The following is a 16,114-nucleotide window of genomic DNA, read 5'->3' as shown; positions in this document are numbered from 1 at the left end:
GTAGACCTTTTAAAAAAGGCTCTTAGCTTCAAAAATTAAATGCAGCAGCCAAAACAGCCACTAGTTTGATGATGAAGAGAACGGGGACAGATCTCATCCAGGCTGGGTGACACTCATCCCTTCTACAAAATGTAGGAAAAAGCCCTGACCTGGTGGGAATAAGGACAGTGAATCTTTTAACAGCAGATTCCAAGGGGAAAGCACAACATATTAACCTTATAGAGGCAAATCTCCAGTTCTGTTTAAGGAAGTCTCCAGTGTAGCTTTTGCCCAAGCCCAATTTGTGAAGAAGAGGAATCCTGCATGCAGCCAGCTGGCTAATGCATTTATATGTGTACAAGGTATATGTATATATACACACAGAGAGAGGTTTTTATATATATACATACACATACACACACATAGTTAAGATAGAGACGTCTCTGTAGAAGAGAAGGTGCATGGATCTGTAAGTAGATGTTAGTAATACTGAGTCTCCCTGACACCTTTACCAGGAACTTTTTAGAAGGCAAGAATATAACCTAGAAACAATATTATTAGAAACTTTTATTTGTTGTGGTTTGTAGCTTCACGCAAATACTGAAATGAAGAGGAAAGTATTTTCAGATTTTCAACTTGCAGACAGAACACAGAAACATGTGGAAGATTTTTTTAGATTAACAACCAGAAAATTAATGAATGAATCTGCTGTGGAAGGAAAATTGAGCATTTAAAAAATAAATTAATAAATTAGCTCTTTTAAAATTACACTCTATTCTATGTGTGCAGATGTACATTTTCTGTTGTTTCCCATTTTTGTGTTTAGTATGAACACATGACAAAGGCAAATTTTTCGGTTAAAATGGGTAAGAATCAGACAAGGGCTCTGAACTCTGAGCCACAATAAATATGCTTTGAAGTAGAACAACAACTTCCCATTACCTTAAAAGAAACATAGTCAGTCAATTCCAAACTACAGAATCCTATGGATATATGGTGAGGAAACCAATATAATTCCTAATATTTGTATTTACTAGGCTATTGTAAAATCCTTTGTTAACAGTTGAATAACTATAGAAACTCATACTTTGAAATAGCAGTAGGTAGACAGAAATCCATAATTATTGATAGTTAAAGCAAACAAACAGTAACCATGCCAGAAAAGTCAGAATATGCCAACTGAATGAAATACACTAAGAACAGGACAAAACTATTGTGTTCGTTACATTCCATTACACTGCTTGTAGAGCTCTCTCCTTCATTTTATCAATGTAGCTCAGCACCTCTAGAGTCCTGCTGCCAGCCAAACTCAGGTACTCGGTCTCAGCAGAGAAGGCGTCAGTCCCGGTGCCCGCGGGCTGCGGCACCTCCTGCACGGCGCTGGGAGGAGCAGCCGCGGGCGGGGCAGCTGGGCAGCTGCCCTGCTCCCCTGGGCTGCGGGCAGCGGGAAGGGATCCCCCACAGCTGCACACCCTCAGGGTGCTACACTGGGTGCCCACATCCACCTTCTCTACTTCTGTCACCGAGCCCTCAGTCTGCGACCAAACATCGCACCTGGCGCTGCGAGTGACATGCTCCCTCTTAGGGGGGCGGTGTGATGGGCCCTGAGACAGAGCTCTCTGGCTTTCATTTCCCTCCTCTGCGGCACAAAAATTAGAGTCTTTCTCCTGAACATTGTTTGCTTCTTCTCTAGCCAAAAAACTGCTGGGCTGCATACCCACACTTCGAGTGTGAGAGCTCTTGGGGGCCTCTCTGCTTGCTGAGGCTGAGAATAGGTTAGCACCATGTGCCTTCAAGGACTGTTCATTCAGAAATTCCTTCGTTTTGGCTGTGTCTTCTTCTTCAGACTGTTTAAACAGAATTGTGCAATTGTAACTGTTCAAATAGTTCAATAGCTAAGGACTAAAGTAATGACTTGCTAATAATTAAGTGAAATAAACAGAAAGGCCAGAATGGAGTGTTTTTGGTTGTTTGCAGGTTTTTTTGTTCCTTCTCCAAGGATGTACTTCTGGCTCTTGGTGAAGAGAAGGTGGCCAAGGTAGACCTTTACTCTCACATGCAATTTATGCTCTCATACCTTGGCATTTTACTGAAAACACAGTGTGTCAAATCATTCTGCTTTACAGGCATGTGATGTAAGGCAGCTATACGTAAAGGAAGAGATAGATTATTGCTTAGCATCTTCCCACAGTCAGACCACATGTCTGTAAAACTACTTAGAAAAATTTACAGCTAATAATTTCTTGTCCTCATCATATATGATGTATGTACTTATCTCGTACAAAACAAAATGAGATTCCAGCTACATCCACCCTTAGGTGCACTCAGGCATAGAGATATGATTCAAATAATGCCCTGCCAGCCCACAAGGGTTTACTCACTGTGTCAGGACTAGAGCTCAAATAGCTCTCAGTCTGCCTTGGAGAATAACTGTGAGAATGACTGCTGAGTGGTGACTCCACGTCTTGCAAAATTAGTTGAAAAAGAAAGAAAGGTTACTCACCAAACACTCCCCAAAGATCCAACTCTCAAGTACAGCATGTAGAACTAAACATTACTATTTCTGATGCAGTTTTAAGATACTGTTTAAAGAACAAAATGTTAGCAAGGTCAATCTAGTTCTTAGCAATAGCCAGTTCTCAGGCCAACATATTAACAGAATTTGTGAGATGGGTCCCCCAAAGCCTCTGCTGTGCTGTTAATCAGCAGCAGAACTGTGCTACCCAAAAGGAGGAGGGACTCTGGAGAGCACAGCCTGTGAAAGGACACAGCAGAATCCACGTGCACACTGGCTGCCAAACAAGTTACATATTTCTCTCTTGGAGGCCCCTGAGTGATCTTCTGCTCTGAAATGCAGCCAGCACAGCTGACCCTACAGCTACCGAGGAAGTAGGAAGGATGTAGGATTGCCTAGCTTATTCCCTCTGTCCACATGTGGAGTGACAGCATATAGTCTAGTGGAAGAGAATATCTCTTCAAGGAAAAGCAAACACAGCTAATTCTTAGTTACTTGGTAATGCTAGTTGTCTTTTTACGGTACTGTGTGAATCAGAAATACATGCCCTCAACAAAGTAACATCCTAAAAAGATCATTCTCTCTGGCTTTAAAAGTAACAGTTTCAGTTTCTCAAGTAGAGAAAAAAAATTTAAGTGCTAGTGTATAAATAGTACTAACCCATCTCCATCTCTTGAAGATATGAACTCACTCCAAACTTATACCCTTTCTCATATGCTGTTGTGAACTGTTAAAAATAATAAGATATTAATAGTAAGAGTTCAGCTGGATCAGAATCTTAGGTTAAGAGAGGAACATTCAGTTTCTATATTAGATAAAGGAGTCACTGCACTGTATCAAAAATTAAGAAGTATTTTTACCCCTGAGTAGTACCATTTGTGGTTTCTACAGGTAAGACATCTGAAACACTTTTTATATGTATACTGGCAAAAAGCTCTTTTATAATACTGGAGCATCCTGCATATAATATCTGGGCATTGCCTACAGAACCTGATCCTAAGTGCTGATGGGTAACATAATGTCTTTCAGGCATCAGCTAAAGTGTGAATGAAACCATGTGAACTGTGGACCTCAAAGGACTGTCTTTCTGAACCATGTCACTAGCAGCAGTTCTTTCTGAATTCCTTATATAAACCATGCTGGAAAAGAAGCTTCTACGGTAATTAATTCATTGAAGCTATATTCAATTTCTAACTGTTGTGGACAATCCTTCTCCAGCTCAAACAAATCATGAAAACAGGGGGATTGACAAAAAATACATCTTTTTAAAAGTTACCTCTTCAAATACAAAGAGATGGTTCTGATTCCAGGCTGTTTCTTTCACAGACTTGTCATCACTGAGGAATGCAAAACACAAAGTTCTCTGGTAAGTGCTTTTTCCCCAGTATTTTTATTTTCTTTCTGAGTTAAAGTCCTTAGTGTTGACTTTTCAATTTTTATTTTGTCTTCAGTAACCATTAAATGCTTCCCACTACTGAGATCACTGGACTTATTTCTGAACCTGAGATTTAACAGCAAGAACTTCACGTCTGTTTTTAATAAACTTCATGTCTCTTGAAATGCAAAATGGAATTGAAGCAATGACAAGATAGTTCTGTTTTGTAAAATGAAAGGTGCTATGTACCAGTCTTTGGAAAACAAGTCTTCAGCAAAACACAGAGCACTCACATAGCCCAGGGAAAACATTTACATGCTTTGTAGCCAGTGGAATGAGACACAGGATTTTAGAGAACAAGCCAGACCAACAGCTTAACTTCAGGAACAACAAACTGTCCCATGGAGAAGTATTTCTGTGTCCTTATTATGGGCAGATACACAGAGGCATAATGGGCTTACCTGTGCATAAATTTACTCACATTGTATGTACTATCTTCACTGAGAAAACTTGGGTCCTCAGTAATACTGTTTAAAATTTTGCCTTCCTGTGCTTTTAAGCAGGATTTCTCCAATTCAGCAAGGCCTCTGCAGTTATCACTGGTTAATAGACTGGTAATTTCCATGACACTCACCTTTTTTTTCTTGAATAATTCTGCACATTCTCCTTTAAGCTATTCTGCTGATCATGGTGATAAGCAAATATCCCTAAAAATTAAAAAAAAGTAAACCTTTGAAATTTGATTTTGAAATGCAATAGAATAAACACAATTTAAAAATAAAACTTTCTGTCTAGTTTTTAAAATAATTTAAATAGTTGGATTTAAAATTATGTGGCTGCATTCTGAAGATTCATGATGTTTTCAGTTAGGGCAGATACATTTCTGGTTATAAGAACATATGTCTTTAAAAGGAGAATAAAACCCAAAATATATGTCCTTAAAATATGAAACACACCAATTTTTTCAAGGTTTGCTCTTTTTTCTTTCTTTTCACAGGGTATGAAGTGCTGCTGTCCCTCACGACAGTTCTGTAGATGGGTTTCATGAAGTCCACTGTTTTCCTTGTAGCTTGTACTTAACACATTGTTACTTTTAAGGAAAACCTGTTCGGGAGCTGTCAAAATACCTTCAAGACGTCTGTCTATGGAATTTTCTTTTGTATTGGTTGCAGGATAAACCTTTCTAGTGTCATAATTTTTGTTGATAATTTGATTTCTAACATCAGGAACAGTGACAAAAATATTAGTATTGCTTTGGTTAGAAAAAGGATTAAAATGCTCTGTGGAAGGACTATTATGAATTGGTTGACTCTCATCTCCAAATAGTACCAGAAAGGAACAATCCCTTCCATCTTGGGGACCTTTCAGTTCTGCAGTTTCTTTCACGACATCAAATATTGGTTCTTTTATTCCTCCACAGTTTTCTGATTCATCACTGGCTATTATCACTGGATTTTTCCTGGCAGAATTCATGTGGTCTGGCCTGGGGGAAGGCAATGAGGTGTAACAGGGATAGAAAAGAAAAAAAAAAAACAATTTGCTGAGTACACAAATAAGCAAAATACTGACAGTTAACACAACACTTTATGATAATTTGATGATAAAAATCTCAAGAACTTCACTGCCCATTACAATTGATTTTGTCTTAAATATACAGTGTTTCAACTGAAAAAGTGTATATTTTATTATGTTTTATATCTTCTAAATAGTAGTATTGATTTAAAAGGGGTTCTATTTCTCAATGTCTCCAAATATACAAAGCCATGGAACACATCCTCCTGGACAGGGAACTGTGATTTATAAAATCAGCCACAGTATGTCACTGCTGCTCCACCAGCTGACCAAAGGCTGCCACTTCGGGGAGAAAAAGAAAAGGAGGGGAAATAAAGAGGAAGATAGCTTCTTCCATTCATAAAAGTAGTTTGCTTAAGAGTATATTTCTCTTCCATATTGAAAGCTCATAGCAAGTGACTTTAATTTGTACTTGAAATCAGTAATCCTGATTCAGCATAGAATTTTTCTGTTCCAGAGTCAGGAGGCCAGTCAGAAATTTTGTTTTGTCCCTAGTTCCCTATCCCATTTCTGAGAGTAGTGGTTTTGAAGATTTTATCATGTGAATCAGGGACATGAAAGCTATTATGCTTTCACTTACTTGGCTCGTAATCTAACATTTTAACTGTTTTGTTTCCAGGCTGGATCTGCTGACTGACCTTTCAGAAACTCTGAGCAAAAAGTTGAGATTCTTCTGAAGGAGAGAGATTTGGCAAAAAAGGCCATTTAAAAAAACAAGCCCTTTCTTTAAAACGTTGTGAGCAAGGCTATCAATAGAACTTGAAAACTGAAATGTACTCCAGAAAATTCCTACTGGAGAAAATGCCTGTGGTGTTTTGATCAGCAAATACTCAGTGTAAATATATTAATTGGGAATTCGCTCAGTTATACAGCAAGGTGAATGCTATGCTCATTTTAGGTTTTGCTGGAGAAAGCCAGGAGAAGCTACAAGAAGCATGAAAGTTAAGGTGGCTGATGTGTTATTATTTGGCCAGTGAGTTTACGGATCACTTGACTCCCCAAGCACACAGGCTGCAAGCACTTCAGGAACAGCAAAATACTGTATGGTCTTTTTATGTCTCTATCCAGCCTAAGATAGAGATGGACAGGAACTTTCAACCAAATGGCAAACTTATGGAATAGAAGGAGTAAAGTAACATTACCTGTGTAAGACCTCTATGTCCAAGGGAGAGCCTCTGGAAAGAAAATGAAATAAAATATTCAGTACAAATGAGTCTGGCACTAAGCCATATGTGATTTGAAAGATTTTTAATCAGCACATACAAAAAGAAATATGTTCTTGATTTCTATCCATTGTTTTAAAAGTGTAAAAGTGTATCTTCTCATAGGAGTATTATTGAATCAAGTATAGGGAAAAAAGAAAGCTATAGTAGGATCACATATTAAAGAGAAGGAAAGAAAATGTTTTGTTCCTTGAATCCCTAGTATAAATAATGTAGGTGCAGATGTTCAATTGCTATTGCATCAAGATTGTCAGAAAAGCACTTGCAACAGTGCCCAGAACTAATAACACCTGGGGCAGCTTTCCCATCTTTGTGGCCTCTTAGTATATCTGTGCTATCATTCAAGGTGAATTCAGCAACACTATCATGTCTGACATTGCAAAAAATAAATCATTGCTCCAAAATTCAAATTTTGCTGCCTTTCAGCAAATTTAAATAGCTTTCTATATTTAGTATTTCCATGTGATTTCAATTTCTATTTGAAAAACAGTCAGTGAAAAAAACCAAGTAGCAATACAGTTCAGATTATTTTAGTATTTTTCTTAATGAAACTTGACTGTTTACTTTCCTTGTTAATGTAAAATCACTGCCTACCTATCAAATGGCGTGAACAGTTCCTGAGCCATTGTATCAGACTTCCTGAAAACACACTGACTTGACCGTTTTGTATTCCAAGGGTTTTGATCAAAGCTCTTCCCTGGCTAAGAAAACAGTAGAAGCTGTCAAACTGCAAATATACATAATTGTTACAGTCTTTAAAACTTTCAGCTTGGGTTTGCAAACAATATAAATATTTTCCCACTACTTTTATTTCTCTATATCTTTACAGCAGAAGCACAAACCTCCTTATGGCCCAACTGTGTCCAAACAAACTTTAGCAAATAGGTAACTACTTTGAGCATGACAGTGCAGACAGTTTTTTTCTCATCTTATTGTCCATTTATCTGGCTCATAGCTGCCCATTTTGGCTACTAGAATCCCATGGGAAACTTTGTCAAAAGTCTTCCTAAAGTCAAGGTAAATAATGTCTGCTGTTCTCTCTAATTCCTAGAGCTATTAATTCTATCACAAAAAGCAATTGGGTCCACCAGGCAGAGTATGACCTTGGAAAATCTGATGGTTATTTGCAGACACCTTCTTGTTCCTCATGTACCTTGGAATTGCCTCTGGGCACTTAGCTCCTTAATCCTTCCAGGGACAGAGGTGAGATGATGCTTCCCCAGGTCATGCTTACGTTTTTGCACTTGTGTATTTCTTCTCACTGGGAAGCTTCTCTGATCACCACAGCCTTGCAAGGGTGATAAATATCTGCCTTGCAGTGGTGTCATCCAACACCCTGAATATACTTGGCTGGATTCTGTCCAGTCTCATATATTTCTATATGTCCAGGTTACAGTGGATTCTATAACTTGTTCCTTCCCTGCTGTTTCAAACAACTCCCCCCCAACTCCTGACTGCATTTTAAGATGAGCCAGAGAGTAGATCTTGTCTGAAACACTTGAAGCAAAGTGGTTTTTAGTACCTCAGGCTTTTCAATGTCCTTTGTCAGTAGGTCTCAACTCTGTTTAGCAGTGGACAGCATTTTCCTTGGTTTACTTCCTTTGATGACACACCTACAGAAGTCCTCCTTGCTGTCCTTCTCATCCATTGTGATTTTCACCTCCCACCATCCTAATGCCACCCCTCCAAGCTGAGGGGATGCTCCTGTCTTCTTCCTGGGTTGCCTATCCCTCCTTGCACACTTCCTCTTTGCATTTGACCTTAGTCAGGAGTTCCCTGATTCAGCCAAACTGGCCTCCAGAATCTAATCATTCTCTTGCACACAGAGGTGGATTATCCTTGTGTTTTGAAAACATATTTCTTGGGCTTCTTTTTTTTTTAGGTCAGCTTCCTGTGGGTTTTGGCCTACTTATTCCCTGAATAACCCATCATCTCCCCTTCTGTAACTCCTGGAGCATTTCTTCCTCACTTACCTCAAGACTTCAGAATATCATTAGTGAAACACATAGAATTTGTTTTATTATTTCCACTGAATAATATATTTGCTAAAAATAAAGCATATTATATTTGCTATCATTTTTCTAAGGATGATTCTTTTAAGAATCACAAGGTTAACAAAAAGAAAAAAATATGCATCAGAACAAATAACTTTCAATTGTTTCTTAAAAGTAAAGAGTTAAACAGCAGAGCACTGAGAATACTGTAAGAACTATGTTACTCACTGAGACATTAAAAGATTAAAAATTAGGGATCACCTGGGATCATGCAACACTCACTAGTTATACTAACTGTTTGAGAAAGCAAGTATTTCAAACTATAATATATTTCAGTTTTCGTTAACCAAATTTACAAGCCAGAAACAAGAAAGCCACCAGTATGTGACTAATTGTCTCTCTGCAGATATCAGCAATACTGACAGCTCAGTGAACAAAAGCCCAAGTTGACCTTATTTCAGAATAATAAAATAAATATATTTGTATATACAAAATATTAATTGCCACCAGCCTACAAAAATGTTGCTCAGTCATAATTACCATCACCATTGCACTAGTTTTACATACCAAATAAATAAAAGTTAGTTTAAAATAATTCCATGGAAGTAAAATATTAACCAAACCTGGTTTTGCAGTTCCTTTTCATAGGGCTGTTCCCAAATGTTACCCATTAGGTTTGTGTTGAAATTTTCTTCTGAAAGCTGTGTATGGTTAGAGAACTGAAAACCAGAGGAGGACAACGGACAAGCACTAAAAACTCTTGCCATGTTGTCTTCATTTTCCATACTAGAATCAACATAGCCTAATTCCATTACTTGTGACAGCTAGACAAAACATAACAAAGAGATATTTTATTTATCTCAAACTGTTTTGATTTAAGCATAAAGTTCAAAGTAATCAAGCCATTCCATATCTTCTACATGTCTGCACATAAACCATAAAGAAGAGAAAATTTTCTATATTCTGATATGACTTTTCATGAAAAACTTAAGGCAATAAGGACTTATTTCAGGGAAACATGTAAGTACCTACTTAATCTGAAACATGTACACAAATGCTATCCTGAGGAGAGATGGATACAAACACATTTTAAGCTTTTTTTTCAAGAAATATGCAGGCACTAGCAGGAAAATAATTTATCAATATAGTCTTAGAGAGAAAGAAGACTTCATGTGTTTCAGTACCTATGAGATTTGGCACTCTGAAAAATTACTTAAAAATACAGTAATTACTGCACATTTTTAGTCTTTTATCATAAGAACAATAAACTTACATTATGCTGGTATTTTACTTTTTCTGAGAGATGCTGTCTTCTGCTCTCCAAAACTTGCTTTTGTAACCTTGTAAAATGAATAAAAACAGCCTAAGAAATGCAAGATCCAAGAGATTAAAATATTCTGAGTATTAATTTCAAAATAACTTAGGAATATTTTTCCACACATTTTAAACAGCCTGATTCTTAGGCAGTTATGAGCAGCCTTTCTGTGAGTTGGTCACTTTAGGATGTCCAAAGCTGGATGGGAAAACTGTAAGTGGGTAATGCTGTTTGAATAACCTGCTTCTTGAGATGAACTTAGTGTATGTACCTGACATGAGGCACATACATTATCTTTTTTAAAGACACATTATCTTTTTAAAAAAATCTCTCAGCTTCATGTGCAGTTTTGTAATCAGAATTTATTAATTACTCTCTTACAGTATGAGTATCACTGGCCTGAAAGGATTGGTTGTGAAACTTCCTGTTTGCAATGGTATGTTTATGTGTTCTTAATACCCCAAATATTAAGACTATCATGAAATACCTCTCCCAGAACCTCACTATGGCATAACTATTTCCTATTTTATCAAGTACCTGCTCTGGAGATCATCTAAGTTTGACTTATGTTGTGTACGAAGGGGGGACGTGGGAAGCTCTAAGTTATGTCTTCTGATAGGTTTCTTTTCTTCAGTGATATCAATGTGGACTGGCTTCCTCATGTTCTCTGCAATGAATGTATGTTATGTCAGTGCTAGGCTTGAAGAAAGTTTTGAGATAATTTTCATTAGAGTACAAAACCTATTGTTTTAGATTTCTTAATCCATTTAAAGTCATATTTGTTTCTTTCTTTGCTACTAACAATATAAAAATTCTATTCTAAATGGCACAGCCACTGTGTGTGTACAGACTCTGTTGCCTTCCTCAGTCACCTTCTACTCTTCTGAGTGTAGGACAAAAAATGTTCCATAATCTGGTTTATGAATATGTCACAGTTGACAAGAATCATAGAATCATTTAGCTTGAAGAAGACTTTTAAGATCATTGAATTCAACCATTAAACCAGCACTGCCAAGTCCACCACTAAACCATATCCTTAAGTACCACATGTAATTTAAAGGGCTAGGACTCAAGTTTTTATGATGTTTCTCAAGAAGTTTAATAATGGATTTTAAAAAAGATAATCTGGGTAGAACTGACAAGACTATTCCAAATGCCCCCAAAGTTATGAAAAAGGAAGTGGATGGGAAATGGACTTAATTCAACAGCAAAGAGGAAAAGAAATGGCTGTGGCATAAAATTAATGAATAGAATGGGGAAGGTAATAAGTGGTAGGAGTTTAGAAATGGTGTTCTCCAATTTAGTGTTCCCATTGAAACACTTCAAACCATGTGCTGCTCTCTCCCTCTCCCTTCTCCCTCCTTTCCATCTCCCTCTCCCTTTCATACTCCCTGTCACACTGCAGAAGGATGAAGAGGAGAATTGGAGGCACAAAAGGTAAAGATCATGGGTTGAGATAAGGACAATTTACAGGAGACAGCAATGAAATAAGAAATTATATTATAACAGTGATGATTCAGGTGAGCAGGTGCTTACCACAGGGAGCACAATGTTCCCTGGCCACTTGCTTCCTGCTACCCCACAGGATGAGACTTGAAAGGTGAAGTAGGCAGGACCCAAGATTTTTTGACTCCTCTTATGCCCTGACTTTTAATTCAGTCATAACTTTTTGTATTTACATACAGTTTTTTATTTTAAAAATAAAGCAACACTTACTTGAGGGTTAAGTTGTAAATGGAAGAACAAGAACTAAAATAACAGCAGTAATAGTTAAGAATAACTAATTCTGAGAAGTTAGAATACCCAAAACTCACCAGTGTTGTCTTTTTTGGTTGATATCTGGTTAACCACATATAGATTAAGGAGATCCAAACTGACTGCTGAACTTTTAGGAGATGATACTTCCAGGAGCTTCATTTTTGACTTAAGTTTCTTTCTTTCAAAGTATTCCTTAATTTTTTTAAAGGACAGAATAAGTTTTTGGCAGAAGCTTCAACAACACATTACCAGTACAGGTAATTCTTCCGAAATTAGCAAGCAAGACTTAGCAAACTGTTCCTAATATAAAAGCACATGGTTAAGTATTTCTGAATTCTCACACCCCTTTTGCCCTTAATTTATTTTTATTGCCTTGAAAAAGAATGCAAATGCAATTTGGTCATATTCAAAGTAAATAATTGTTATCTTGATGCCAAAAATTTAGTCCTTAAATGTTAATTTTCCAAATTTTGTGTATAACCCCTAAAAGTATTTCTTAAAAAAAACGATACCAAATGTGGCAAGGATAAAGTCCTAAAAAAAATTTAAAGAAGATTTTCAGGAGGTGAGATTTCAGCAAGATTAGATATACCAGATGTGCCATCTACAATGACACAAAGAGTTATTCTTCTCCAAATTCATCTCTCTTGACAAAGAACATAGTCTTTTGATAAAAAAAAAAAAAAGACAGAGGAAAAAGTAAAAAGAAAATCTCTAAGATCAGGAATTCAAAAAGAGTATTTGTTACAAGGAATAAATAAATATGACTGACGACTGATGCTTTGAATATATCAGGACAATAATATAGGAAACAAACCCCTCAATTTTGCAGATTATTCATAACCATCCTAAAATCACAAAGTACAGCAGATGAATAAGTAAACCCAGTAAGATTTTTTTTCTAAACAAAAGAAGAATATTGAAAACTGAAGGCTATGCCAAAACAAAATAACAAACGAACAAACAAACAAACAAACAAAAAAGAAATAAAACCAAACCAAAACAAAACAAAACAACAAAAAAAAAAGCATTGACTTTTCTTCTGAAATGTAATTCTTCTCATGACTGCAGGTTACATGTAACTAATATACCTAACATGTTCATTGGTAACGAATTTTTAGTATAATTTCTTATTATCTTTAGCTTTCCAGGATGACATTATCTATGGAGAATATCTATTCTTCAGTTAAGAATATCTTCAGTAAGGTAAAAGCAAAAAACAAACAACCACAACCAACAACAAATTTGTTGTACAAATCAACACTTCAAAATTCATGTTACTTTAGGGTCCACATCCCTAAAATGTAAACTTTTCCCTTCAGTGTCCCAGATACTTTTTTCCTCACCACCTCTAAATTATTAAATTACTAATAATTGTATAATATAACATAACACCATAACACCATATATATATATCAAATAACACCAATTAATATAATATAATATAATATAATATAATATAATATAATATAATATAATATAATTAATATCACCACTGTGTTTAGTGATTTAATACTACATGACTGAAAACAATCCTGTCTTTTCCTGTTTTCCCTCTCCAAAGAAGCAAGTTACATAGTTGTAATATAAATTATGTAGTTTAGACCAGAGCTCAAGGGCCTCAAGGAATCTGGGAAAGCTATGAGAACAAGCTGCTGATTGGTCCCACATTCCCATATATAAATGTTTTAATTTGAGTAATTGTCTCTATACAGTCAAACTGTTTTTCCTCTATCTCTATATGCCTGTGCACCAGCTCTGGGTTTTGAGGGTATCAGCTTAAGTGGTGGAGCTTCCTTATACTGTCTCTTTCTTTCTTGCTGCTAAGGAGGAAACTGACTCCATTTATTATGGTTATAGTCATTTTCTCTTGCTGTTTTCTTTCTCTTTCCTGTTTGAAATATTTTCTGCTATGCCAGGGGTAAGTTTGATTTCCTTATTTCACTTTCAGATTCAAAATACAAATAAGCCATCCTCCTTTTGCAAATGACTTTAATGAGCCTAACATCCTTTTACCTGGCCCAAAAGAATGGCTGTGTATGTGTGTGTTAGGCCAGCTGGTTATCACACAACACTTCAAGCAATGCCTTGTGTCCCCACATACCAGCACAACATGGCAACAGAAGTAATCCAGGAAAACCAAAACTGGGGACAGGCATTCATTCATTCATTCATTCATTCATTCATTCATTCATTCATTCACACCTTCTCTGTCTCCCTCCTCTTCTTGTTGCAGTTCAGTTTAGTAAATCTAGAATAAGACTTTTCCCCTAAAAGTCAGGGAAACATTATAACTGTTTAGCTACTGTTTTGAATCTCAATCCAAATGCCTTGGAAGTTTTACGTAAATGAACCCACCAAAGCTTTTATATAACAATATAAAATACAATATGGCTGAAACTGTTTACCTTTTGTTTTCTCCTTTCTTGCTTTAATATGATTCGGCTTCTGAAAAATGCAAATAAGTATGATTTTAATAGCAAAAGTAAATTCTTGAGTCATGGCTTGAATTTCTCATCAATGGTTCCAAGGTTTTAGGACACAAACTCGTTAATGTGTTATGTTATGTTATGTTATGTTATGTTATGTTATGTTATGTTATGTTATGTTATGTTATGTTATGTTATATGTTACAATGGATCAAAGATAGTAAAGTCAACATATCTCTGTTGCAGTAATTTTGAAGTAAAATCCCAGTTTAGTAAAGGTATGACCACATTCAATATTAGGCTGCCAAACACATTTTTTTAACATGAATAAAGAAAACAGAAAAAGCTTTTAGTCATTTGACTTGCAAGGCATATTTCATCAATTTGTAATTTCTTAAAACTTAAGAATTCTTTGACAATATATTATTTTGCCCTAATTTTCTTTGTCATGCTGCAACATAGCTACAAAACTATATAAGCAAACAAACAAAAGGAGCACTATATGAGCTTTTAACTTTTGGGACTTTCCAGAATACTGGTGACCTTTTATAAAACAGGAAAGCAAAATAGATTGACAGTACAAGTTGCTGTTGTTTGTGCAATATAGGGTATAGTTATACCTCCAACTACTCATCTCACCTATGATGAAATGCCTATAGAACTTGGTGCATAAAATTGGAAGTCTGGGCTGCTGTTCCATGAGCAGTGAGCATGGCTGCAGTCCTTAGGTCAGTAAGATTAGGACTTTTTGTGAGGCTTAGGAATATGGAGCATTCCCTTGGAATTACCTTTTGCTTAAAGCTTGAGCACACTTTCCAAACATATGTGTGTAATATTCACCCTTGCAGTGGGGAAGAACCCCAGTGATGTGTAGCTTTTCTGACATCTAAAATATAAACCCCAGATTCACTTAAGGAACCCTGGCAGATACTACCAGCATCAGCAAGCAGCAGATTGATTTGTATTTGCTAAATGTGTGCAATACTCCTACACACTGAGTTTTCTTACAGAGGGTATGGCAGACAGGCTATTAGGACAAAGTTTGGGTTGGTGTTTTGGGGTTTTTTCCAGTTGAAACTGTCCTTCCTCCTGCTTCACAGAGGCAACATTCAGAAAACCCAGTTTGCTGGGAAGACTTACAGATTGGTTGGGTGTTCTTTCAGTTTGATTCTGCATAGAGTCAGAATGATTACAAAGCTGTGTTCAGCAATGCTGCTTCCCAATGGCTGACAAAATCCGTGGGCTTTACATTTCTAGTATATTGACAGAGGGCACAGCACTCAAAGAAACAGAACATTATTTTTTTTTTAATTCTATCATTACAACTCAGTGTGTGATGGTCTACTATTTCAGTGAATCTCAATACCTGTACATCCTTCTCCCCAAATGGTAAGCACTGCGTTTTGTGAGGGCGTGAGGAAGGCCTTGTGCAGCCCCTGTCTGTGGAGAGACACTGAGCCCAAACACGGCTCCCTCCCGGGATCGGAGGCACCTGCCCCTTCACACAGTCTGGCTCAGGAGGGAACCCGGGGCTGTCCCACACCATGGCCTGCTGGTTCCTGAGGGCACAGCAGGCCTGGAATACACACACTGTTCCACTGCTGCTCTGGGCACAGAGACACTCATTCCTTCACAAACACCACGCTGTGCCCAGTTTGTGAGGGGAAATGAGGCCTGGAACACACACCACGGCTGTGTGTGTCAGTTTGTGAGGGGACACCATGGCTGCCACACACAATGTGGCAGTGCCTGGTTTATGAGGGGGCATCAGGGTGGTTAAACACACCGTGGCAGTGCCCTGTCTGTGAGGGACACTGACACAGCATGGAGATGTTTCTGTCAGCTTTGAAGAGCTTCACTCACCGACTGCCACCGACCCAGTTCATGTTGTGCTGCTGAGGAGGCAGGCAGGGAGGGCAGGGCTGCCCTGTGCGCTGCTGGCAGTGTGGGCAGA

General features: G+C 37.3%; 2 protein-coding genes across 2 annotated transcripts in view; one reads left to right on the top strand and one right to left on the bottom strand.

The window, feature by feature from the left end:
- Window positions 1-7,015, top strand: part of SLC2A13 (solute carrier family 2 member 13) — a 153,172-nt gene extending 146,157 nt beyond the window's left edge. The window contains exons 11-12 of the mRNA XM_056513492.1: window positions 3,821-3,860; window positions 6,061-7,015. Of these exons, the coding sequence (XP_056369467.1) occupies window positions 3,821-3,860; window positions 6,061-6,118 (98 nt within the window). The 3' untranslated portion in view covers window positions 6,119-7,015. The remainder of the gene's footprint in view (window positions 1-3,820; window positions 3,861-6,060) is intronic.
- Window positions 539-16,114, bottom strand: C1AH12orf40 (chromosome 1A C12orf40 homolog). The gene is made up of 14 exons (XM_056513515.1): window positions 16,024-16,114; window positions 14,140-14,179; window positions 11,788-11,923; window positions 10,511-10,640; window positions 9,932-9,998; window positions 9,282-9,482; window positions 7,259-7,365; window positions 6,584-6,616; window positions 5,231-5,352; window positions 4,504-4,576; window positions 3,771-3,831; window positions 3,155-3,221; window positions 2,361-2,443; window positions 539-1,826 (listed from the first exon to the last, which is right to left on the bottom strand). Exons 1-14 carry the CDS (start codon window positions 16,044-16,046, stop codon window positions 1,212-1,214), a joined length of 1,758 nt encoding a protein of 585 aa, XP_056369490.1. The 5' UTR covers window positions 16,047-16,114; the 3' UTR covers window positions 539-1,211.

This window comes from Oenanthe melanoleuca, chromosome 1A, assembly GCF_029582105.1.
Source record: "Oenanthe melanoleuca isolate GR-GAL-2019-014 chromosome 1A, OMel1.0, whole genome shotgun sequence".
Taxonomy (NCBI): Eukaryota; Metazoa; Chordata; class Aves; order Passeriformes; family Muscicapidae; genus Oenanthe; species Oenanthe melanoleuca.
The sequence above is the reverse complement of the archived record's forward strand: the minus strand, read 5'-3'. Positions and strand labels throughout refer to the sequence as shown.